Source organism: Macrobrachium nipponense, chromosome 21, assembly GCF_015104395.2.
Source record: "Macrobrachium nipponense isolate FS-2020 chromosome 21, ASM1510439v2, whole genome shotgun sequence".
Lineage (NCBI taxonomy): Eukaryota > Metazoa > Arthropoda > Malacostraca > Decapoda > Palaemonidae > Macrobrachium > Macrobrachium nipponense.
In genome coordinates, this window is record NC_087212.1 from 33,265,916 (window position 1) to 33,293,619 (window position 27,704).

At 41.0% G+C, this 27,704-nt stretch overlaps 1 protein-coding gene across 1 annotated transcript in view; it reads right to left on the reverse strand.

Annotated features, from left to right (window-relative positions):
- LOC135197905 (transient receptor potential cation channel subfamily M member-like 2) overlaps positions 1–27,704 on the reverse strand; it is a 120,965-nt gene that overhangs the window by 26,795 nt on the left and 66,466 nt on the right. The window contains 8 exon segments of the mRNA XM_064225128.1: positions 246–496; positions 2,707–2,919; positions 3,806–3,988; positions 5,236–5,390; positions 7,398–7,484; positions 7,730–7,841; positions 8,705–8,801; positions 26,401–26,607. Coding sequence (XP_064081198.1) covers positions 246–496; positions 2,707–2,919; positions 3,806–3,988; positions 5,236–5,390; positions 7,398–7,484; positions 7,730–7,841; positions 8,705–8,801; positions 26,401–26,607 — 1,305 coding nt within the window.

The following is a 27,704-nucleotide window of genomic DNA, read 5'->3' on the forward strand; positions in this document are numbered from 1 at the left end:
TAAGCAAAATCTGCCATTAACTGAAAATTGGTGATTTATGGTGCCATAATGACAGCCAATAACCAGGTTATTGGTGCCATGAGCACACTTATGGCACTGATAACCGGAACTCATCCCATTTTGGCGCCATAAATTGCTGATTTTTATGCGCTAGACAAGCCCCATAAAACCAGATTGCCCATAACCGAGTCCGCCAATAACTGGGGACTGCCTGTATATAAACTACATACTGTAATATCACTCACCAAATAAAATTTTTCCAAAATATTAGAAAGGGGAAGAAATTGGCTAGAAAGACAACTAAAAAAGGTGCCTTAACCATACCCCTTCGCCAGTTCAGTTCGATGTTAGCCTGAGCACATGGTGTTGATATAAAGAGTAAATTGTCACCAAGTGAAGCTATCTCCATGCAGTCCATATCACCCCATTTAGCATTACGGCGTTCAACCAAGCCCATAGCATTAATAACATCCTCTTGGTAACAAACCTCCATTAGCTAAATGAGAAAATAAATTAATTTACATCAGAAATATAGCTATACCATGTACTAACAGAAGTAGATCACTGACTAACCCTGAAATCGATTAAGTATTGCTTTGCCTAAACTTACTAATACTTGACAGCAGGCTCGACACAAAACTTAAATTGTTGAAAGTATTGCATAATCAATAGTACTGCATTTTAAAATTTTTTACTTGTTGTTAATCCACACTGTTATGTTCACTGACTGAAAGTAATTATAGTCCAAAACAGTAACAAATTCTTGGAGCAAAATGTATTTTTCCTAAGTAAATAAAGTAAAGCTTTTCATACATGGCATATTCTTCTGTGCAACCAAGAACTGACACTGAAACTTGATAACATGGTAATTAGCTGATGGAGGGGGATAGGGGGGAAGAAGATAGGAATAATGCCTCACTCACCTCCCTCTCGTCACTTCACTCTTATCTTTGGCCTCAGGGACAGAAAAGGGTGGTTGAGTTGGGTGCAACCTATATGGAAGGCTCTGATATACTTCTGAAAAATTTAAACTGCTTCAGAAATTTTATATATCATCCTACAGGGATACAACCATCACATACGTATAACATATGAAGGCCTGCCCTTTATGAGGGAAGGGCAGTCTTAGTCTTGGTAGAATCTGGAATTGGATTCCACCCAAAAATGTCACACTCCGAGTTGTGCATGCTATGACTCCTGTAACCTACCAGTCTGGTGGAAAAAATTATCAAAGCAGCAGAGCCCTAGGCCTTAGAACCCTGAAAATGAGAGTTAACTCAAGGAACAATACTTTGGGGAACCATGACATCTCCATGGGAGTTGTCAAGTCAATGGCAGCTTTATTCTGGTTATTACCCAGCAATGGCTGTATTTACTTCATATTTGAGCTTAAAAAAAGTACTAAGCTTAAGTACTGGATGAGACATGGAAAGTCTGATCAGGACTTGGTATCTACACATCTTGTTAAACAGCCACCATGGTTTTCCAGGGAGATTGTCTCCAAGGACTTATAGGGACATTCCTCTGGTAGAACAAAGTACCAGACCCCCACTTTCATCACCTGAAAAAACTGAAGGTTCTTCCCAAAGGTGGGAGATGGTCAGAAACCACTCATTTTGTGTGCTCTTGAGCAAGAAAGAAAGCCGGTCTCCTCCAGAGAAGAATCATAGGCCCACTTGATAAACTTACAGTGCCAGAAGGGAGTTCTCGAGCATCATCTTGCACCTATCTGTACTAACAAAAAATCTTCTAAACTCTGACTTAAGTGCCTTGACTAGGAGTATCAGCAAATCTGCACAACACTTTGCATGTGGCCAAGAAGGAGCCACCATAGTATCTGAAGCAACCGCAATGCCTTCCATGACCCCTACACCTTTGTTGGCCATATTCTTCTTCTGAGAAACAAAGCAAAATAAAAGTACACATAGGAGATGGAAGGGAACAAGATAGCAAGCTATTCAACCACATCCAAGAATCTAATGAGCTTGATGTAGAAAGAGTGGAGCGACAAGAGGGAGGTGGGTGAGGGGCTACCATCTCTCACCCCCTAATTCTACCAGTTGACAACCTTGTTACCAAGGTTCAACAGCTGTTCCAGCTTGTGTTGAAGGACACTCCATATATGAAAGGTGATGGTTGTATTCCCATAGGAACAAATATTGTAGTGTAAAACAAATTAACTTTCAAAATAAATAAACTGAAAAACTACAACAATCAATATGTGGCAGCTGCCAAATTCTTGGTACTTTAATGCATTAAGACAGTAAAATGTGTGCAGTACACCAAAACAAAGCCCTCAACTAATGAAGTGTGACATTATTTTTATGATTTTTTCCCAAAAACTTTGCTAGTCGAAATTGGGGTGCATATTTGATGTAAGAGCATCTTTGACACCAGGAAATGCATCCATGTATTTCAGGAAAGTAGAATTGTCAGCCTTTCTCCACATTTCCTAAATCTTTCAGTATGCTCCTTTTCATGCAGCAGTTTGATCAAGTTACTTTACAATTCTTTTCCTCATACCATAGCAGCTGAGTTGTTTCACCACTCAATTCAATATCAATCAATACGATGAAAAGGATACTTTCATTTAAGCAAATATAAATGCATTTTTATCAAGAGTAACTTGTCAGTCTACAAAAAAAATCTACCATGTTTTCACAGAAAAATCACTATTTTAGTATCTTTCTACATAAAGTACTGTACCTCACATGCGAGACTTTCAAACTGGTTCTTCTGTCTCAAGTATCCTTCCCTTATTTCTTTATTTTTAGCACCAAGAGAGCGCCACAACAACTGGTACAGTGATGCGGCTACAAGTGCAGATGAAAGAGGGCAGTCACATCTCTCCCAGAGATACCTGGCCAATTGATAACGACCACTGAAAATGGCCCACAAAAGTAGCTCCAGATAAGGATCCTATAGATGACCAAAGAAAAAAAAGTCTTATAACCTGTAATTCAGAACTGAAGATGTAGAGTGTAAATTAAAAATCTAAAAATTAAGAGATGGTAAAATAAATGTTACAATATACAGTGGTACCATATTATCACTAATAAACAGCTGAACAATACCATGGAAACTGATGTCATACTCAACAGATAAGGCATGGAGACAGTTTAACGTTACTAGTGAATTATTTTGAATGTTACCACACTGATAATCAATTTACTAGTATCATGAAAAGATATTTTATAAGACATAACTTGCTTAGTAAAAAAAATTCTAATACCAGACAGCTTTACCTTAAATAATATGGGATATGAAAGAGTAACCAAAAGAATGAAAAGCAGTGGTAGTGGTGGCCTTCAGCTGTAAGTTGGCTGAGCTCATGGTGCACAGTGAAATCACATGCTTTCTGCTTATGTAATGCAAAAATCTATTTCTAAAAAATGTATATACTGTACATATATAGTATAGGAGTAACAAATTTACAGCAGCTTTGCATATTGCAACTAAATTTTTCTGATGGGTAAAAGTAAGATACAAGCTCTTGAATAAACAGGGTTGAAAGAGAAAAGAGATTTCAGACATTTCTGTAAATTCCACACAAAAGGTAAAATTTACAGGTTTCAGGACTGTCTGTTAACTGCTGAAACAGATTCTCTCCTTTGCCATACAGCACAGTGCATAGTGTATGCTTCATTTTCACAAATCAACTCTCTGCTACACTTCATTAAATTCAACATTAAAGCCACAACTCCCCCAAGTAAGTTATTGTTCAGAATATACACACTATCTACTGTAAGAAAAAACAAAAATATCAGTAGATTTCAAAAACACAAAGCATATTTCATCAACCTACTGCAAAAGTTTTATAATTTATGGAAGTATTTCTTAACAATGCATCTGGAGTATCAGCTATGTAAACAGGATCACGATGTTTTCTCATCATGCCCATCAAGATACTGTGAACATGCACAAGATGGTGGTAGCTTTGTCCAGAAGCTCTCTGCAATAATCGTGCTAAATGGCTGTTTGGCTCACACTGTAAATAGAAAAATTTGGGATATTAAATTTCACTATCATAAAAATAATTAGAAATTCAAGTGATATCAGCACAGTAGAATTGGAAATTGCAACCTTAATCAAGAATGAAAAATATCTTGATAAAGTTATACAGCACAAGATTTTAAAGAGGTACAGTATTTACCTACAAAAAATTTTTCACATGGTACTAGTACGTATATAAGATGAATTTGAGTGGAAAGTATGAAAAATAGAAGACCACACATGGTAGAGCTACGTTACTGATCTTAAGATATTCTCTTTTGCCTGCCTCATAAACTTATATATCCCGCTTTTGCAGAAAAGCTTTGAATAACCTATAAAATTTCATAAAACAGGTTTTGACACAGGAAAAACCTATTTTTGTTAGCCACTGTTCGTCCTCAAAGGAGTTACACTGTCATGGTCCTCCCACAACTCCATAAGACAGATCAACCAACCAATTACTACAAAGAATTCCCTTATACAATTGGTCTCAACCAGAATAGAGCTTGTTTGCACTATGACAGAATATATAAAGAACCCAGAACAGGGGGGCTTTATCTCCTGTCCTTCAGCGACTGCCTCAGTTGTCTATTTCCCAGCATATGTCTGCCATCTTCTCCATTACACTCTGGTCTGTCCAAGAGTTCACTAATTCCCAGGTTTTGCTAAGGAAATTGTGTTCAACTAACAAAAAACAATAAAAATGTAATAATGGCGGAACCTGTGAAGCCAAAAGAGATTTAAATAGGTTAACTGTATTTCCTAAATATGCATTTACAGAATGATACAAAGTATATTTATTTTTTTAATTATTATATTGTAAAGTAGTTTAAGATGCCAGCGAGTTACATTTACAGGCTCACACAAAGAATTATGTGCAACATGAAAATTGCAGCAATGTACGAAAAAAAAATTCCATGGCGGTTAAGTATGGTAGAAGACAGAAAACAATACGTACTATCATTGATATCCCCGTATAGAGTGAAAATCTTTTAGTAACCACTACACCCTGTATGAAATTTCTGCCTGCAGTGTGCATCACAGAATAATATTGACTACATAAATGAGTTCACTTTGCATATAATGTTTATTTTATCTTAAGCTTTAAAATATATTACGTACCAACATATGTACACAGTTAATCAAATTGTACAGACATTTATGAAATCATGTATTTCAATTAACTCTAAACTTACAATTAACATCCATGAAATTACATTCTTGACAGAAGCAAACACTGACCGCTTTATTGTATAAGTCCCGAAGAACAGCAACTGTGAGGTAATCTTCCATGACCAAACCATTTACAATTATAAGATTGACAAAGCTAACTTTTTCATCCAGCAGTGCTCTTGTCATGAGATCTTCAAGAGCCCCTGATGGCCACTCAGACTGTGCTGTAAATAGGAACAATATTAGAAACAATATTTAACACTACTTAGAGACACCTACAAACAAACTCAAACAACAATTTGAGCAAGACATAAGTTCAAACTTTAAGAAAATGACTACGGTTATGTTTTTAATAGCTCTTTATGACAGGAATGAACTCAAAGACAACTTTGCCCATCTTAAAAGCTCAGGGGCATCATTTCAGATTTTTGTTGGGGGGGCAAAGACACTTTGGCGAGTGAAGCGAACATAATCAGCTGGTTTTTTTTTATTTTGAGCTATTTTATGTTTTTTAATGCCACATGAGAAAGGTATTTCAGCAAAAATTATATATTCCCATTAATGTTTGTTTATCTCATCAGCACTGGTGGTAGCTAGTACATAGACAGACAAAGATCAAGAACCGCAATATTTCCGAGAAATCTTATATATTTATGACTGCACATTTAAAAAGAAAACATGCTGTTACTTCTTAGGGCTTGGGGGTGAGGGGGGGAGGCAAGCTGAGGCTTGTGGGGGTGAGGGGGGAAGGGGGCAGTTAAGTTATATCTTAGTTTTACCAGACCACTGAGCTGATTAACAGCTCTCCTAGGGCTGGCCCAAAGGATTAGATATTTTTACGAGGCAAGGAACCAATTTTTTACCTAGCAACGGGACCTACAGCTTATTGTGGGATCCAAACCCCATTACAGTGAGAAATGAATTTCTAACACCAGAAATAAATTCCTCTGATTCCGTGTTGGCCAAGCCAAGAATCGAACTTTGGACCACCGGATTGGTAGCCGAGCGCAAAAACCACTCGTCCAACGAGAAACATGATGGGGGGGTGGCCGGCAGTTGGCCCCCCACCCCCAAAATGACGTCCCTTCTTAAGCTAACCTTTGTTTCTATTTTCACACTACTCTTCCCAAGGGCAATGTGGGTTTTTCTCTCTCATCTGTAAGCACCTTACTGGTACAGCATTTGTTTTATCAAAAGGAAAATCATTGTCAATTTGCCACTTTAGAAGTCATGTACGTAGTACCAAACGGGGCTAAAGTCCCTACACTAACTGGGTCATAGTCAACAATATATGTACAGGCTAATCCATTCTTTAACTGTTTCCTTCATTCGAACTTCATGGTGCGAATTTCTTTTCCAGGCTTGTTTTCTGTAATACAAAACTTTGCCATAATCGATAAGCACTTCCAACAAAATTTCCATAAAAGGCGTAAGCAAAGTTTTCCACACATTAAGTTTCAACTTGTTTTTACTATCCCATTTACCTTTGGATCACTGTTGAAGGAGAGACGTACCTGTCCTGATGCCTTAATTCAGGTGTCATTTATTTCATTGACCTGTTTGCAGTGTGGTCTGCAATACATGGGGAGACATTTTTCGTTGGGTTAGACATGTAACCTTGGAATATGGGTCTCTTGTTTCCTCTTTCTAAACCACTTTTTCGGCCATGAGAAAGCACATTTTAGAACAAGATCACCCTCTCATTGAATGGGAATTGAAAGTAATGTCTTTGTTCATAAAGAAGATAAAACCATAAATGAATATGTATCAATTTGCCCAGTATACAGTTAGCAATTGTATGATTTACTTCTCAGCGGGTTTGTAATCTACAAGTCAACAGCCATTTTTACTTGGTATGTATTTGCTAGCTTCAAAATTTGAATATTATTTCAATTTGTATTTTTTGTTCAGTAAAGTTTAGTAAGCTTTTTTTATCTTCTGATCCATTAATATTTTTAGTTCATGTACCTCTTTATATTGTAATGCTTTTTATTTTAACCATTTTGTTACATTTTAGTAAGAAAATTTGATTGTACTTTCAATTATTCTATTTTTGTCATTAATTTATACCGATGATGAGGTTATCTACCTCAAGTGCTTGCATAATAAAATGTTCTACCTGGCCTTGGCTATATTAGTCATCATCAAGTTAACAGTTCAAGTAAAATTTATAAAAGGTATAACATTATTATAAAGACTATCAGATATGGAAGTGTTGTAGCTAAGATTACCTGGAAAGATGTGCTGTTCAGCTATGTCAGGTCTATTCCACAACAGTGCCAAAGTCAACTGGTCTAAGCGAGAAGAATCACACCCACCTGTATAAGAGTATTATAAGAAAATTTCTAGTGCAAAAAGTTATATCATGTGATGAAAAATATTGTAGTGTATATCAAATACATGAAAAAAGCACCGTTTTCTCTTTTAGGTAATACAAGACATCTAACACACAAATAGCACTGTATTTTAATTCTATGCACAATGTTACATTTCCTTTTCTGAACTAAAAGTTTGTACTTAGCTGTAGAGCAATATTACCTCAATGTGAAAACTAAGAGCATACCTGCAAGCAATCCATAAAGAATATACTTGTCCATTGCTTCATGTGAATTGATATCAAAGATTGTGATGAGATTGGCCTTTGAGCAGCACTCAATAAGTAACTCAACACAACTCTGTTCAAAAATAAAATCAAACACTTGTTAGTGCCCCCCTGATTCGAATAGCCTTCTGTATACATATTACTACATTTCAGACAAAAAATATGCCACAGATCAAACTATTGACAGAGCTGTCAGCTTCACTGTCCTGAGGGAGTAAATCAGACAATATCTGACAGACATTTTGCATGCCTAACTTCTTCTAGTAGAATACATCTTCCATTATCAAACTTATCAAGGCTTTAGTAACAGAGATAATTAACATGTCAGTGAGGGTTTCAAATGAGAGCTCTATTATCAATGAGCCCCTTGACCATTTTAAACACAATACCATTGCCCTCCAAAAAAAATTACTTTTGGTCAAACATGTTAGTTCTTAAGCTCTCTGAGAGTGACACTAATTTCTAGACCATTCTGGTGGATGATCAGGGCATTGGCCAGATAATATCTTAAAGTATCTAGTTTGAAGATCTAGTTTGATCTCCTAAAGATGGAGGGGCTTTGCTGTCAGTTTGCATTTACGGTACAATATTTGTTAAGAGATGATGGCACCTAGAATGCATTTCTGAATTCTGAGCTAACCACTGTCGAATGTCTCAAAAGCCCCAAGTAAATTAATCAACAATAAAATAAAATTTTAGACCCTGTTCATTAATCAATGCATTTCAGAAGATTTTGTAACTTAGTACCTTACGTATTCCAAAATTAAATAGAAAATTCAGTCTCAAGTCAAACATTACTTTCAAACTATTTACTAAAAATTACAAATGTATTCAGACTTTGTGTCTTCCATTCGGGCATATACCAGGTGAAAGGTGATATCTAGAAAATAAATTTACTAATGTTCATTAAGGTACTAAAACTTTTTTCATAATCACCTGTTGTTGAGCTTGATTATCAGCAAATTCTAACATGGTTAAGCTGATTCTTGTTTTCAGTTGTCTTTGATGTCCTTTTCTCATTATATACTGACCTCTATAAATAAAAAGTCATGTATTATTATCATTAATGACAAATATTCTGTCTAAAATATAGTGGGCATTATTGTATTTAATACATCAGCTACCAAAGCAGCAAAATAAAACTATAGTTTATACAAAAGTGAGAATACAACTGGACATAAAATAAAGACTTTTCACACATACTGAGTCGAAAGATTACACAAGGCCACAAGACTCACTTCTTGGCACACCTATAAATACCCTGAATTGGATTGTACACAGTATTTCCTTTCTCGGATCTAACGTTTGTTTTCCTGATCACATTCCATACTTCAAAGTACATATAGCTTATATAATCTTAACAACTATTACACTACTAATTTTCAATTATGTGCATTTCATAAAAATCTACACAATGTATGTCAGTCTGATTCTAAATTTACAAATGTCATCGGCAAGGAAGTGGTTGCTTATACAAATCAGGTTAAAATTCCCAATGGATCAAAATATTAAAATGTAACCAGGAAATGCTACATTTTGAACTCTAAAACAATGAGTGCTAAGTTGTCAGTAGCATACTTACATCAACATATGACAGTATTGAATTGTTATTTGCCTATAGCACTGCAGAAACACCTTTAAATCTATTTTACTTTTTATCTCTTCTTCAAATATACACTTAATTTACAAACATTTGCCCTTATGCTTTCGTTCAGCAATTATTCATTGCTTCATTATATTTACGTACTTTCTTTTTCTAACAATCATTCACTGCCACGTGTATTTACTTTCTTTTTCTTACATTCACTGCTTAATGAATTTACTTTCTTTTCCTGAGTTCTTACATTACTGATTTTCACTGATGAGGCTAAATTAGTGGCAATGTACTACATTAGATAAGATTTAACTTTTTTGAAGAATAACCTTCCCTGTCACCCCTTTTAATAATCATGCCAGTAAAAACTTCTTCCGGTTAGGTATGCTTAAACATTACTTCAAGGTTTCAACTAACTTTCCAGGATATTTAGTCCATAATCATAAGTTTTTACTACTCTTGTACACTACTGGGCTACTCTTCGGGGTTCACAATACCCTTATATGGACTTACATATAAGACAAAAATGATATTTTATAATAAAATAAAGTTTCACATATACTTACCAAACAATTACATAGCTGTTTGCTTTCTTACCTGGCAGCCGAAAAAAGGGATTTTGACGTAAGGAAAAATCTATTTCTGGGCGATTGGCTCGTGTCGCCAGCGAAAATATCCTTTAATCTATTATTTCTAGGGTAAATGTACTAACCACATACCAGAGAATAAATAAATAAGAAAAAGGTCAGTATAACTGACTCGCTCACCCTCCAGAGGGTGTCGGTATGAACACTATGGCGAGTGAGACCACTACCACGAGCCAAATGCCAATAGAATTCTCCCACTACAAAATCCCCCCAGAGGAGAGCCGACCCACAGAATGGGCAGCACTTACTACTACTACTCCATCCCATGCTGCCGACTGCTGCGCCTCTGGTGGCCATCCTGAAGTTAGCAGACAATCTTGGCGATGGGATGGGTAGGGCGGGATTTCGCTGGGGACACGAGCCAATCGCCCAGAAAAAATAGATTTTTCCTTACGTCAAAATCCTTTTCTGGGCTCAGCTCGTGTCGCTGCGCGAAATCGTACCAGAGAAATAGCACAAGATTGCAAAGAAAATCAACAAAATAAAAAGAGGTCTCAAATAAAAGATAAAATAAAAGTAAAGAATATAATTGCTAATAAGGATACATATACACAGTGATACAAAAAAGAAATATTGCTTAAAGGATTACACTTAATTCTAATAATATTTCTTAACTTAAGGTAATATACATATATACAGGAGTAATAATTGTCATAATATTGTACAAAATGGCGGTATCTGTGTAAAGCTATGTATCAAAACATTCTAAAGCAATTAACATAAAAGTTGAACAAAAACAAACTCAACAATAATAATATATAAAGGAATGTATATGACTTAATATACAAAACCCGTAACCATTACAATAAGATGTATCTCCTAGCATAAAAATAAGGAGATGACATCCACGAGATCAATATCCATCATCAAATGTGAGTGTCCCTAGCAAAAAAATAAGGGACACCCACTACATCATCATAAAAGCAGCTAAGACACAAGGTGACCGTAAATGAACAAGGCAGGAATAGACGAACTGTTGGGTGAGGCAGGTAGAAAGGAGGACTGGATCTTCTACTAAAGATTAGTCAGATCAGGGGAAACTATGTTCCCCGCTGCAACTGCTGAATTTCAGAGCTTCCAAGGACTTTAACGTAATGATCGTGTTTGAACACTGTCGGCGATTTCCATCCAGTACTACCCTTTTTCAACTCATCGAAATTCATATGTTGGAAATAGTTAATTGAGGTGGCTACTGCCCTGACATCATGTGCTTTTGGGAAAGAGTCAGGATTGGCTTGTTTAATGAAGTACAGGATTTGTTGCCTGATGCCTTTAATAGATAAAGTGCCACCTTTTTCTCTCTTAAAGAGAGGACCCGATGAGGATGAGGGAGGGTCCTAGATAGAAAGGCTCGTAAGGCTGAAACTGGGCAAAGAGATACATCTTGTGGAAGGGGTAGTACCTTCCATGGTTCCCACCTCATCAAAGGATCTTCATTCTTTGCTATAAAGCTACGTTCCGGAGAAAGTAGCACTTCCCCTGTGGGAAGGAACTGAATATGATCCGGATCTCTGGATAACGCCGACAGTTCTGAAATTCTAGCTCCTGAGGCCAAGCTTAATAAAAATAGGGTTTTTTCTTAAGAGCATTATAAACGAGCATGTGTCATTATTGGTTTCTGAAGCCAGCTTTAGAACATCGTTTAAGAACCATGATACTGACGTAGGCCTTACCGAAGGTCTAAGTCTAGCACATGCCTTGGGAATAGACGAGAAGTAGGAATCTGTCAAGTCTATGTTGAACCCAATTGAAAAATCTTTTTCAAGGCTGACTTGTTTGTCGTAATTGTGCTAGCTGCTAAGCCTTTTTCAAATAAGGATCTGAAAAAGGATATAGCTGAATTGATTGTCATGATCCTAATATCTGATTCTTTCAGGAAGGTTGCTAACTTTTTGACAGCCGCATCATACTGTCTCAAAGTTGAATCTCTCTTATCGGATTCCAAGAAGAGAATATTCTAAGGGTCAATATTCGCATCCCTTTTCGCTGCAAACTTCATGAAATCCATAAAGTTAGGGTTTTGAGAATCCCTGAGAAGCGAACACAGTCTTCGTTTGTACTGACTGGGAGAGCCTGGGATTGGGGATCCGAAGAGGGCGAAGACCCAGTTCCAGAATGAGAGGGTACCAATTGCTCTTCGGCCAGTCTGGGGCTACTAGAGCCACTTGACCCTTGAATGTCCTGAGTTTGTTTAAGACTTTCATGAGAAGATTCACCGGAGGAAAGACATAAATCTTCTCCCAGTTGTTCCAGTTTAGAGCCAGGGCGTCCGTGGCATAGGCCAGAGGGTCCAGGTTGGGGGCCACATACACGGGAGTTTGTGGTTCGCTTGAGATGCGAAGAGATCCACCTGTAGACTGGAACTCTCTGAAGAATCCATTGGAACGAAACTGTTGTCCAGTGACCATTCGACTCTAGAGGTACTGATCGGGATAGAGCATCTGCTATGACGTTTCTCACTCCAGCTATATGAGTGGAGGAGAGATGCCAACTGAACTTGTCCGCCAGGAGAAGATGGCTATCATGACATGATTTAGATGACGTGACTTGGAGCCTCCTCTGTTTACACAATGTACCACCACTGCGCTGTCCAGGACTAGCTTTATGTGGGGAGTACTTTGGCGGACGTAACCTTTTTAGAGTCAAGAACACTGCCATTGCTTCCAGTACGTTTATATGGAACTGACGGAACTGAGGTGACCACGTTCCTTGAACCTTTTTGAACTGGGAATATCCTCCCAACCCCGCTTAATGACGCGTCTGTGTGGATGGTGATCCCTGGTGGAGGAAACTGAAGGGGCACTGACACCGACAAGTTCTTGACTTTCGCCCACGGCCGGAGTCGATTCTTTAGAATCAGAGGGACTGAGGATAATTTGTCCCTGGACCTGACATTTGCTCGTGAGCGCCAGATTCTGGTTAGGTCTTTCAGTTTGGCTTTCATTAGGATGTTCGTCACTGATGCAAACTGAAGAGAACCCAGGATCCTTTCCTGAGATCTTCTTGATGCCAGTTTGTGACTCAGAAATTGTTTGACTGACTTCGCTATTTCCTTTCTTTTGGATGATGGAATCGACAGAGTATGGGAGGATAGATTCCATTGAATGCCTAGCCACTGAAAGTTTGACTCTGGAGTGAGTCTTGACTTGGTCCTGTTTATCTTGAAGCCTAGATATTCCAGGAACTGAATTACTTTCAGTGTTGCTTTGTTGCATTCCTCGACTGTTGAAGCCCAGATCAACCAATCGTCGAGATACGCTACTACCATAACCCCTTGCGATCTGAGTTGTTGCACTACTACTTCCGCCAGCTTCGTAAACACCCTGGGTGCCACGTTGAGCCCGAAAGGAACTACCTTGAAGGAGAATGTCTGGTCTCCTATCTTGAAGCCTAGATACGGACGGAAGTGTCTTGCAATAGGGATATGATAGTAAGCGTCTGTAAGATCGATAGAGGTGGTGACGGCCCCACGGGGAAGTAAGGTCCGCACCTGCGAGATCGTGAGCATCTTGAACTTGTCGCAGCGAATGGCTAAGTTTAAGCGGGACAAGTCTAAGATTACCCTTCTTTTTTGTGAGCCTTTCTTTGGCACGCTGAACAAGCGACCTTGAAATTTTAACCTTTTGACTCTCGCTATAGCTCCTTTCTGAAGGAGATCCTCCGCATACTCCGTCAATTCCTTGGAAGGAAGTTGGCGGAAAGGTCTGGATGGGGGTGGGTTCGTTAACCAGCTCCAACCCAGGCCTTTTGACACAATGCTCTGAGCCCACTTGCTGAAGTTCCACCTGGTGGCCGGAAAGTGGAAACAGCCTCCCTCCTACCTGAAATTCCTCATTGGTTCTGGTAGCCTCCTCGGCCTCCCCTGAAATGTTTTCCCCTATTAAAGGGACCTCCCGATCCTCTCCCACGAAAGGAAAGGGTCGCTTGACCTCTGCCTCCCTTACCCGAGCCTGGTCATACTTCTGTGAAGCTTGACCCTCGAAGGCTGGGTTGTAAGCTGGAGAGAGGGCGTAAGAGGTGGAGGCTGAGCTGAGGGAGATAACATAAATCGGCTGCGATTGAGCCTTTGAGGTGGAAGGTTGGGCTGTTTGCACCAAGGGAACAGCCGGAACTTGCTGAGAAAAGCGTGGCTGCTTTTCTGGTAGGGCTGGAAACGTCAAGTTTTCCTTTGACCCTTACCCTTACCGGCTAGATCCTGTCGTCTCTTGGCCGTAAGACCCCAACGGTCCTTAAGGCTCTGGTTCAATCTCGTAGCCTCTGACTGAACCTCCTTCACCATCGCTTCTGGGAAGAGGTCTGCTCCCCAGATGCTTGACGCAAGCAACCTATTCGGCTCGTGCCGAATAGTTGCTTCTTGTAGGACATGTTTCCTACAATTCGTCCTAGCAGTGGCAAACTCAAACATATCTGACTGTACCGTTTGAGTCAAAGATTTGGTAAGAAGCTTGAAGAGCGGTTCTGACCCATAGGCCATGGTAGCCACCTCGGTCATAGCCATGGAATTAATAGACCTGGCTAACCGCGATTTGGTGTCGAATTCTGCCTGAATAAGGCATCTGGAAGCCTAGGTAGCTTCTCACCAAACAGCTCCATAGCACAGTCCGGTTTGAGTTTGCCAGCTGAGAAGGTGTTAGGTAAGTCTTCCCACAATTCTCCGGCTGAAGGAAGTAACGGAGATGTAGGATCTGCTTCCTTCAGTTGAGGCATGGGATCCCCCCTCCCCTCTGGGGCTGCTGGAATGGTTAGATGTCGCGATCTTTGTCAGGAAAGGGAGCGGGGTACTCTCAATCCATCGTAAAGATCGTAAACGGACTCTTGAAAGGTTGGATTTTCGTATTGGAACAATCCATGTCCTCTAGACACCTGAGCCATTCTCTCTGAGCCTGGTCACGTGAATAGAGGACTGTCTCCTTAGGTACTTTATCATCCCGGGTCATGGCTGAGGCGGTGAGCCTGGTGTAGCCGATGAACGGAGGCTGAAGGTCTTCCGGGTAGAACTCGAAGTCCTCAATCCTCCGAGTTCCACATTCTGGGATAGAAATGAGTCCGTCTTGGAAGGGGGCGTATGACGCTACTCTCCAAGGGTTGTTCATTGAGAACGGAGGTAGAGAGTCATACGGGGGAAGCTGGGCTCCACCTGTGTGAAAGGTGGAGGAGAGGCTAGAGGAGCTTGGCTCAGTCCGGCTATAATGTTGTCCTGAGAGGTAATCCTATCCGACAACCGAGAGATCATTTGTTCCATGCTATTTTTCAGAGACCCAACCAGGTCGCCCACCTGTTGTAACAGACCAGCGTTGGAGTCCAAAGCCGGAGCTGCTGCGGAGGTGGTGGAAGGGTGGTCTCTGAACTGGAACCAAGGGCAGCGGAACTGACGACTCCGCTGGAGTGTGAGATCTCTCTCTGGAGGATCTATTCCTCGAGGACTTAGAGCCGGACCCAGAAGCTTTAGATCTCTCTGCTCCGGGATTCCTAGCCGGAGACTTACGAGAAGAGGATGACGCCGAAGCCGTCTTCTTAGACGACGACGACGTCTTCGTCAAGGATTTCACTGCTTGACCCTTGACCTTGGGTCTAACTGAAGCGTCAGGAGAAGTATATAGTTCATTACCCGTAAAGCCTTGGAAGGATGGAGAGGTTGCAGGAGTAGAAGAAGCAGTTGCACCCAAGGGTATCCCTTGGGTGTCCAACTTACCTACCTCGACCAACAGGTCGTCCACACCTACCATAGGTTCCACATTGATATCCAGCGTCGCGACTCCGAGGAGATGTCCTGGCCTTGGTCAGTCAACGAGGCAGCCAGCTGTTGCTGGATGAAGGCGATAGTCGGGGCCGCCTCTACTGGGTCGACGTAGCCTGTCGCCTTGCCTCCGGGGAAGATTAGTACCGCCAACCTCTTCTCCAGGATGTAGGGCATACCCTTGGCGGCGTTCTTCCCGAAACCGCCGACCCAGGCCCGCAGGGTTGCCAGTGCGGTATCCCTCACGGCCGGCGCCTGGAAGAGAGGGTATTGATTAGATTTAAGAATAACTTAAAACTAAAGCTAACTTAAAGCGTAACTTAAAATTATAGGGGCTATAAGACTCCTTGAATTTTACCTTAAGTTAGAGTGATTGAAGTAAAACTTAAGCACTATACAGATGAGGACCAGCTATCGGAGTTGGAATACTTACCCCGTCTAAAAGCTGGCTCACCAGATCGTAACAGATGGTACACGTTTCATGGTACCAGACCTGGATGTCCCCGTGCGGAGTCGCGCATGGAGCATGGGACCGGCAAACTTCGTGTCCACATGGGTCCTGAAGTGTGGCGGCGCATCCCGGATGCTCACAGTTGGTGGTCTGTAAGTGAAAAGACACATGAGTATCTTAAAGACTATCACTTACAGGCTAAAGGACAGAAGAACTCCGTTGCATGCCGGAGCTCGGAAAAATTTTGGGCATAACCCCTCCCTTAATCGCCTGAATAGGCTATAACCCCGGAGGGATCCGGTGAAACAAGAAGGGAGGGGGGATGGTTTAAGGTACTTAAGATAAACTTAATAGTTTAACATAATAGATCTTAAACCTAAAAACTCGAACGTACCGGACTAAGTCCAGTGCGTGGCGGAGTGTGTAACTCAGCGAGACGGAGAGGTAGAAGGGACCGACTGTATGTTCCGGTCCACCCTGTTTGGGTAGACTAGCACCTTTCCGGCTGGATGCCAGGTCTCCTGGTGGTAAAGGAGCCCTAGTAAGGTGGGAAAGAGCAAGAGGACATACAGACTCGGGCTAGTAACGGAGCGACGGGGTAGTAATGGAGGGGGGAAAGGCCAGTCCCCCCCACCTTACCATCCGACCGGACCGAGAAGCCGGAGAGGTCGAGTCCAGTCTGGGTCTGTCCGTCCCTCTACCCCCTCGCCTGGGGGGAGAGAGGGTAGGCAGCTCGGGTATGTGGAGCCGAGCATGGGCAGACCTACCCACCCCCCCCGACTCTATAGAAGAGCGGGAGGGGGAAAGGTGACTGGACAGGCGTCTGGCTGCCTCGTGATCACGTAGTGACCACGGGGCGATAAGAACAAACAACTAAGCCTAGAAACATAACCAGCTGATCAGAGAGATGCTATCGGGAAGCAACCGAGCTGAAGAGCGGTAACATATAGGCCCAATGGGCCATGACCTAGGCTAAGCAAGCCAGACGCCTAACTAACCTAACAAATATCACATAAATAATTCAAATGAATAATAAAATGAAAGAAAGAAAACAATATAGTAGGAGAAAAAATCCAGGAGTGTACGGACTAACCCGAAGGCAAGTCTACCACTCAAAGCTAGCCGAGGCCGATACTAAGAGCCGTGGCCAGGGTCTGGATGGAAAGAGCCTACATAAGGTAAAAGACATGCATGCATGACAAAACCGTGTAGACCGTACCCTAAACAGAGCGGATAAATAAAATAGAGCGTACATAAGTAAGGGGATGTTCTGGGTATGGGCGACCCAGAACGAACCCACCACGAGGCAGAACCATGCTGCCATGCTTCCGACCTAGAGTTCGTATTTATACCTAAAAAACGGCAAATACGGGCTCAGGGCCGGAGGAAAACCAATTAGCAATAAACACTGAGTACTTAACTTAGCTGCTGCGATGGCTGCACGCTCCATGGTAATAAAATCCAAAGGAAAGGGCACAAAAAACACCGAGTAGAAAATGGCACGTGTGAATCGAGTGCGCTAACTGAAAAGGATGGCCACCAGAGGCGCAGCAGTCGGCAGCATGGGATGGAGTAGTAGTAGTAAGTGCTGCCCATTCTGTGGGTCGGCTCTCCTCTGGGGGGATTTTGTAGTGGGAGAATTCTATTGGCATTTGGCTCGTGGTAGTGGTCTCACTCGCCATAGTGTTCATACCGACACCCTCTGGGAGGGTGAGCGAGTCAGTTATACTGACCTTTTTCTTTATTTATTTATTCTCTGGTATGTGTTAGTACATTTACCCTAGAAATAATAGATTAAAGGATATTTCGCGCAGCGACACGAGCTGAGCCCAGAAATATAAATTTTCCTGGTAGCGTCGGCACCGCCATCGTACGTGTAGTTGATATAGGTCCCGCCCACTTTCGGGAATACCTGGCACTGCTGAGCTAACTATTGTCAATTCGTTCAGCCACAACGTTCATCTGTCGGGAGGAGGAAGGGCTCTGTTTATGTAATTGTTTGGTAAGTATATGTGAAACCTTATTTCATTATAAAAATATTATTTTCACATAAGACACTTGCCAAACAATTACCAACCAGTACACAGCTGAATCCACATTACCTGGAAGGTGGGTATATGGACAGCTTTATGAAAAAGACAACAATCATCTGCTCACATTATATAATGTTTGCAGTACCTTACCTTGTGGGAGAGCAGCTGCAGGTAGATACTGCCTCTGGTCGGCACTCTCATCACCTGTAGGATTGAGTAAGACGAGGAGAGTGAGCGAACGAACTTTATTCCGCAGAGCAGCTGTACATAAGGCGGTATGTGGACAGAAGCGTAGTGTCCGTCACGAACGCACAAACAAACAAACAAAAAGGGACAGGGTCCCCCTTGTGAATGTGTTTCTTCACATATACGAAAATACATGGATAATATTACATAGAGATTCTGAACTGGTAAACTCTCTCCTTGAACACAAATTTTAGAAATTTCTTGGAGTTTTGATGGATGGGGACATGAAAGTAAGCATCCTTCATGTCGAGAGACACCATCCAGTTGCCCCGTTGGAGGGTTGACATCACCGACCGACTGGTCTCCATCCGAAATTTCGTCTTCAGCACGAAGAGATTTAAGGCGCTTATGTCCAATACGGGCCTCCAGCCCCACGATGCCTTGAGGACTACAAAAAGCCTGTTGTAGAAACCTGGGGAGTTCTTGTCTTATACCTCCTCTATGGCTTTCTTGCTGATGAGCGCTTCTACTTCTTTGGCTAAAACCAAAGCTATTGCTGATCTTGTTGAGTACACTGTCAAGCTGATGGGTGCATTGGACAGCGGCGGATCTTGCACAAAAGGGATCGTATATCCTTCTTGAAGCACCTGAACTACCCATTGCTCTGCTCCTCTCCAACTCCATTACTCCCAGAAGTAGAGGAGTCTCACCCCTATGGGTGTGCGAAGGACCTCCCGATCACTTGTCTGCTGGCTTATTAAGGGAGTTTTCTTGGTGGGCATTGCTGTCGCACGCAGGTTAGTCCTCAGTCTTTGCTGCTACCTTGATCTACCCCCTTGAAAGGGGTGCTTCTGAAGCGGGGAAGCTTTAGCTCCTGTAGCGGGAGGTTCCTTTGCTTGTCTCGCTGACTCAGACAGGTCATTAGTCGACTTCTTTTCAAGGTTTGACAGCACCTGTTGAATGGTCTCTTCCGGGAACAGGTGAGACTTACACAGGAGAGAGAACATCAAGGCTGATTTCTGGTTCGTAGTAACCCCTCGGGATGCAAAAGAGCGCCACCGTTCCCTCTTCTTGAGTACTCCCATAGTGAAGAGAGTGGCTAACTCACCTGAGCTGTCACTCACTGCCCTGTCCGTGCAGGACAAAATGTTGAGCCAGTCTGATGAAAACTCCTCATCCAAGGACTGACGCTCCTCTATCTTCCTGGCTAACACTGCTATCGTCCAGTCCAGAAAACTAGAGACTTCGATCGCCTTGAATAAGTTCTTCACCAGGTGATCAAAATCGGGTGAGGAGAACATCACTTTCGCAGCTGAGAACGTCACTCTTCTGTGCGAATCCACAAGACCAGTAGGACTTATTCTGTAGCTTCAAAAGGGGTTAAGCGAAAGAGGCCTTGCCCGACTCTCGCTTCCTAGAAAGCAACTCGTCTGCTTCTTTAAGGGTTTCTTGGCTGACTGAGAAAGAACCAGCTTCAGCAAACCAGAAGGAACTGACTTCCTATCTTTCACGAACATGGAAGGTGGAGAAGAAGGTGAAGCTGGCTCAAAGTCGTCCAGATAAGTCAGCAACAAAAACTTCAACAAGCTCGAGTACGCTGAAGAGGCTTTTGACTCCTGCTCTTGTGCTTCCTCTTCAGAAAGGACTGATGAACACACCATCCTCCTCTCCTGTCTGGTTTGTCACTTTTTTCAAAAAACCCATTAGTTCTTGAAGCTGCCGCTTGAAAGGGCCAAAAGGTGAATCATCTGCCAAAGGCCTGGTCTTCGTATCCTACAAGGTCGAAGTTAAAATTGTAGCTGTTGAACAGCTCTTCTTAGAAGACCAACGACTAGAAGGCGAAGCGATGTGAGCAGCAGTAGGTGAATGAGTCAAAACTCCTACACTACGAGGGGAGTCGACAGCACGAGCACATGAGCGCTGGGCAGAACATGAGCACCTGTCATCAGTTGAAACTAAATTCTCAGAAGAAGGCTGGCAATCCTCCCAAAAATCTTGAGCAGGAGCAAAACTGCAGGAAGGCTGGGGACTCCACTGCTCCCTAGACTTCTTAACTGGAAGAGGCGTACCGTCCACAAAAGCGGCATGTCTCTTCAATGGACATGACACTGAATCACTCCGCACTTGTCGCCTCTGCACAGGCGACTGCATATCTGAATCAGACGAAAACTGCACCTCACTCACAATCACGCCTTTCCAGTGATGTCTAGTCAAAACTCACGAATCAACAAAATCGACTGAGTCAGCGACTGCCCGTGGGCAAACCCCCTAGTCTCCCTTCGACCTCCAGTATGTCTTCTCCTGGGTGTGGGGGAGCGGGACAGTATCCTTCGTCTAGGACAGTGGTTCCCAAACTAGGGGGCTCGCCCCCCTAGGGGGGCGTGAAGAGGATACAAGGGAGGCGTGAAGTCATCTGCTCAAAAATATTTGTTTAATTAGAATAATAAAATCATTCAAAGAACAAATATCTGCCATTACATACATACAAAGTATAATCATAGCAGTCTCTCCAACCCATTTTCTATTAGAAAAATTTCTCTGGAATGTACTATTATTTGTTTGAGTGGCTTTCATTATTAAAATTTAATACAAACAGAAATCTGTTTTCCTGAACAATGCTAAGAAATAAATGCAAGAATCATTTCACATGAACAAAAGAGGGAGTGGGGGCGTGTGGGTCTACTGGAAGCAAAAAGGGGGCGTCAGGTAAGATAGTTTGGGAACCACTGGTCTAGGAGAAATGGGGGGACAGACAGCCACCTCCTTGGACACAACACTGACACTTGGCGCAACACTGGTCTCTTCACTCGATTTCTCTACAAACCTGCGAAATGACATACCTAAATCCATTACAGATTTAGCAAAAATCTTCTTGTCCATTTTGGACTCTAAAATGGCAATGGTGCTAGGATCGGAAGCATGGGTTACCTGGACAAGAGATTGATAAAGAAGTAAGACTATTGATAGGCAAGATATTGGACAATAGAGGAGAAACAGAAGGCTTCTTCACTTCTAAGGCAAAGGAGTTGTTTCTACCATAGACTTGCTACTAGCTCTAAGAGCTGCTTTCCTCTTCCATATCTTTGTCCATCATATCTAAATGAGCCTGAAATTTCTACCACCCCTGCTCATCTAAATCCCGGCATTCCTCACAAGTTAAGTCTTTGCTACAGCATTACCTAACAGAAGACGAACTAGAGTCTGACATTGTAAGCTAAACTCACTAAATGAAAAAGCTAACCAGGCAGCTAACTGGAAAAAAACGACCAAAAACTTGTACTTCACCAAAACGATACAAATCCAAGATGGCGACTTAAGTTGACTGCAAGAAAACCACTTATGTTACTCTGTGGCCGGCAGAAAACTAATTGACAATAGTTAGCTCAGCAATACCAGGAATTCCCGAAAGTGGGCAGGACCTATATCACCTACATGTACAATGGCAGTGCCGACACCAAGAAAATTTGTATTTTTCGACTGCTGGTAAGAAAGCATACAGCTATGTAATTGTTTGGTAAGTCTCTTATGTGAAAATACAATTTAAATACAAATAATGCAAATTTCCAAACAACTATTTAGAAACAATTCTCTGGCCTGCATTTCAAAACTTTTTTTTCAAAAGACAAGGGTTTTCCAACTGATTTATGACCATTTTTGCATGCTGAATTCAAAAATACAGTTCATTTTCCTAGGTCAGGTCTGGTTTCTAATATATAGTATATTTCTATTCCAGCATATTTTTCCTAAACATTGCAATTATCCAAGCGTTTATGGGCTTTGTTTTTGCAAAACCGGGTCGTGAGTAACCTTAAATAATTATTTTTATTTCTCTTTTCAGGTCTAGATATGTATAAAAATAGCTCGGAAGTGTAAAAACCATCCTAATAGGTTCTGTTACGTCTGTGGACATGTGGTTCTTCCAGACTGTCAAGCAAAAATAACGGATTTTGTGAAGAAGGCATATCAAGCTTACTTTGGAGTCAAACTAGGGGACCCAGATAAGCCATTTGCTCCCCATATCTATTGCAAAACATGTGTAGAGAACTTATGGGATTGGAGGAACAAGAAAAGGAAGAGTATGCCATTTGGTGTCCCAATGATGGGTAAGGAAGGGAAAGATCATGTTACCGACTGATACTTTTGCATGACAAATCTAAAAGGCATCAATCGCAAGAACAAGCACCATTGTTCAATACCCTGATGTTCCTTCTGCCATAAAGATAGTCCCCCATGGCCCTGATCTTTCTGTTTCTTTCTTTCTCACCAGACGCCAGGTAGGCCTCCAGGCCTGTCAGTCGTTCTGCTTCAGGAACTGTCTCTATTCTTGGCGATCTTCATAGAGCCTCATCTCATCAACCTCCCGCAAACTGGAGCCTCTCTTTTCTACTCCTCTATCTATGTTTTATAGCCATCTCATTTTTGGTCCTCCTGCCGGTCTCCTTCCTTCTGGTGTCCATTCCATAAACCTTATAGGATATCGCTCCTCCACCATTGTTTTGGTGTGTCCAAACCATCTAAGCTGTCCTCTCTCCACAAAATCTAGAATCCCCTCCACTCCCAGTTCTCTGCTAATGCCTTTATTTTGTAGCCTATCCAGTCTTGTTACACCTTTTATGAGTCTTAGGGCTTTCATTTCAGCTGCTTGAAGTTGGCTTCTAGTTCTTGATGTTAAAGTCCATGATTCATGACCATAAGTCAATATTGGTCTTAAAATAGTGAGGTATATTATGGTTTTCACTTTGCAAGGTATATATATGTCTTTCATTAGTGGGTAGAGCAGATACAGATTGTTACTGAATTTCTGTATTCGGATAGTTATTTCCAGTTTTGAATAGTTTTGGTTACTAAACTCTACTCCTAAGTACTTGAAATTTCTACACTACTTCAATGTCTGACCTAATTATACATCTACATTGCTTGGTGTTCGTGAAAGGTGCATGATCTCTGTCTTATCCTTGTTGATCCGCATTCCATTAGCTGTTAAGATCGCGTTCCAGTTGTTGACGTTTTCTTGGAGAGATTCTGTGCTGGGAGCTATCATTGAATCGTCATCTGCATACATAAAGTTGATGATCATATCTTCAGCTTTGTCCTTACCTCGTTCCCTCATACATTTATCTAAGAACAATATAAAAAGTGGTGAAAGGGTGCTGCCCTGTCTTACTCCTGATTTAATTTTAAACCAATCTTCGTTCTCTTGATTTGTTTTTACTCTGGATCTGATGTTTGGATAGGTGTCATAAATTGCTTGTATGTTTCTCAGGGATTCCATAGTAAGGGTCTTTTAGGGCATCCCTTATTTTCATTCTTGGTACTCTATCAAAAGCTTTTTCTAGTTCTATAAAAGCAATATATCTGTCCCTGTTCCTTTCCCAGCTCTTCTCAAATATCATCTTGAGGGAGAAAATCATATCGGTTGTCCCTCTTCCTGGTTGAAAACCATTTTGCCATTCACCCAGCTTTAGCTCAACATATCCTCTCAATCTGGTTTAAAGTATTCTTTCATATACTTTAAAAGCATGTAACATTAGGGATATTCCTCTATAGTTGCTACAATTAGTCTTGTCACCTTTTTTTATAGATTGGGCATATTAGATCTCTTCTCCAGTCTTCATGTGGTATTTGTCCATTCCAGAGTATGTCAATTAGTTCTAGTAGCCAGATGACTCCATCCTTCCCCATGTTTTTAAGGAGCTCTGCAGGTATTGTAGTTACTCCAGGGGCCTTACCATTTCTCTCCCTCTTCAGGGCATTTTTTACTTCCAGTGTTGTTATGTCAGGTTCTATATTCCCAACCACATCAAATTCTACATGCTCTTCAAGGTTATTGTTTTCGTTGTTTATTAGTGTTTCAAAGTGATGTTTCCATCCTAATTCAATTTCTCGGGGTTCGGTTAAAATTGGCCCATTCATAGGGTCTTTCTATAGTTTTTGGCAGTGGTATATATGAGTTTTCTGGTACCTTGTAGATCATCTCCCAGATCTTCTCCTATTCTTGCCCAGGTTTCTCATTTTGTTTGAGCTTTAATTCTTTCTGTTTCTCTCAAGGCTGCTTTATAGTTATTGTGATCTTCCAAGTTCAAAGTTTTCATCAATTTTCTGAAAATTTTCATTTTGTTTGCAACAGCAGTTTGTTTTTTTCTCCTACCTCGAACTCTTTTCTTCTGCACTGTTCCTGAGCCAAATGTCCCCATGGAATTTACTTCTGATTCCAAATCTAGTGACATGACTGATACAGCTGAGTGTGGTGCATATGGGCCAAAAGAGGACGACCAACTGGTGCCTTTGACCCAAGCCGAACTCAGTGACCTGACACAAGACCTGAACCTTTCCAAGGAGTCTGCCCAGCTACTGGGTTCTCATCTTCGAGAGAAACATCTACTGGCATCAGGAACAATATTCTACTGGTATCGGGACCGCGAGAGAGAATTTAGAAAATTCTTCATGTTTGATGAAGTATCTTCACTGGTCTACTGTAACAATATTGCAGACCTGATTGAATTACTTGGTCTGAAGTATGATGCTATGGAATGGAGACTTTTCATTGACTCATGTAACATAAATCTCAAGGCAGTTCTTCTGAATAACAGAAATAGGTTTTCATCGATCCCCGTCAGACACTCGGTTGAAATGAAAGAATCCCACAAAAGCATGAAACATCTTTTGTCTGCTCTGTACTACTAGGACCATAAATGGTTGATCTGTGGAGATCTTAACGTTGTTGGACTCATCCTAGGACTTCAAGGTGGTTACACAAAGTATCAATGCTTTCTGTGCTTATGGAATAGCCGTGCTGATGACTAGCATTGTGTCAGACAAGAGTGGTCATCAAGACAAGGATTAAAATCTGGGTCACACAACATTCTGTCCCATTCTCTGGATGAACGGAGCAAGATATTGCTTCCATCCATTCACATCAAACTCAGTCTCATGAAGAACTTTGTAAAGGCATTGGACAGGGAAGGTAGAGGATTTGCTTTCCTCCATCAGAAGTTTCAACAAAAAAGCATGGAGAAACTTAAGGCAGGTATATTTGATGGTCCTTAAAATAAGGGAACTCATCAAGGACGCTAGTTTTGATGATGCACTGAATCCTGCTGAACTCTCTGCCTGGTTGTCCCTTAAGTCAGTCACTGCAAATTTCCTTGGCAACCACAGAAGTTCCCAGTATCAGAAGGTGGTTGATAAGTTAATGGAGAATTTCTGCCAACTTAGTGCACGCATGTCAGTGAAAATGCACTTCCTCCAGTCTCATCTGGACAATTTTCCAGAGAATTGTGGAGACTTCAGTGAAGAAAAGGGTGAGCGTTTTCACCAAGATATGTTATGGAGGAACGCTATCAAGGCCGATAGAATGTCAACTTTCTGGTCGATTACTGCTGGTGCCTGAAGAGGGATGTGGAGTCTGTTCAGCTCAAATAAAAGTCCCTGAAGTAACCATTCATCCACGAGTAGCTTGCTTAGTTCATTATACTCTTCTTGCTATCTATTCAAAATATTTTCTAAGCCTTCTGTGAATAAATCAGTCTAATATGAATTGTGTTTCATTCACCTACAAATAGATTGGAATTTCAGATATTTTTAAAGTGTTAATATTTCATTATCTTCATCTGATTGAGAAAAATGAGCAAGATTATTGGATTCAGTACAAAAAACTGGCCTAAAGTCAGGTATTATATGTAAGAGCTTGAAAACAGTGCAGGCCATTGTAATCTATCAGTGTTCATGTACAGTACACTTTTAACCCTAGATATGCTAACAATATTGCTTTTGTATGTTAAATTACAAAATTTGGATGAGATGTTTGTATTTTCTATTCCATTCACATGCTTTTAAAAAAATATGTGCAATTACTAATCCAAACAATAGTGTACTGCCTTACACTTCCAACTTAAGGGGTTATAATTTCAATGTTACAAATAATTTGTAACAATGACTCTAATACTAACTGCTACAACTGCACTCTAGACCCAAGAAAACTCACCCCGGTGTGCGAATGGTCATGGAAACTGCATATGCCATCAGATCAGCTGCTCTTCCAGTACCAGCAACAACCACAACTGGAATATTTCTCCTGACTGCCATGACACATTTCATGATAGAACTAATGCCACCTTCGACCAGTAAAAGCACCACAGGAACTCCAAACCCGATAGGTTCTGGTACTTGGATGGCCTCTTCAAGGCGAGTCCTGTTCAACCAATAATGAAAACATCCACAAAGCTAAGATGGATATCTTATTGTGTAATTAATAGAGGTACTTGAAGCATTCAGTCATATGTAGGCTACATCACCTCATTCATTTTTACTAACAAGTTGTATACTTATATATAAAATATACATATATATATATATATATAGTATATATATATATATATATATATATATATATATATATAATATATTCCTATTTTGAATTATCATTTATATGTTGGGACCTCATTTGGAGTTTTCCTCATGTTATATCTAAAAGCTAAAGTTTCAGAATTTGACTTGTTTAGCTAATCATTTGTTCCTTACAAATAGTCAACTTTTGATAATTCTGGATCTGATTTAGCGAATTTGGGTAATTATGAGAGAGAGAGAGAGAGAGAGAGAGAGAGAGAGAGAGAGAGAGAGAGAGAGAGAGAGAGAGAGAGAGAGAGGATACTTCGATACTCTGTCGAGGGAGAGGGAAATGCTCCACTCAAGGTCGACGTTACCAGCATACTTCGAATAGATAAGTTTTACGTGCAGCACAACCTCCTCGAGTTCGAAACACACACACACATTAACTTGTACATTTAGTTTATTTATCAAGTCCACATTATTCTTAATATTGGCATTAGAGATGTTTTATAATAGAAAGTTACAATAATAATATGAACATCAGTCAAGGAATGTATAAACTTGATCCTTTAATATCAAAAGAAATGTGTAAACTGTTTAAATTTTAAGGTAGGCAGTAGAGATGTATGGAACTAGGATTAATATATTTGTAAACACCGTAAGGGGGCAGTAGTGGTAATGAGATGTCCAACCCCGCCTCCTTGACACCTGTCAGGTGTGGACTTGTTGTCGCCTACTGTGGGTACCCTAATCGGTAGTATTCCTTGAGAATTTATTGTAAATTTTAGCCAAATGATTTTTGAAAGCCACTCCTACCTTGACCCTGCCTGTGGGTGGATCTGCAGTATCAAAAGGTTGTGTGTATGTTCGTCAGTACTGTCTCTGTAGTATATATATTTGTGACTTCTAATACTGTCAATGCTTGAAAATAAAGCCGGAACCGGTCAGGACCTACACCCT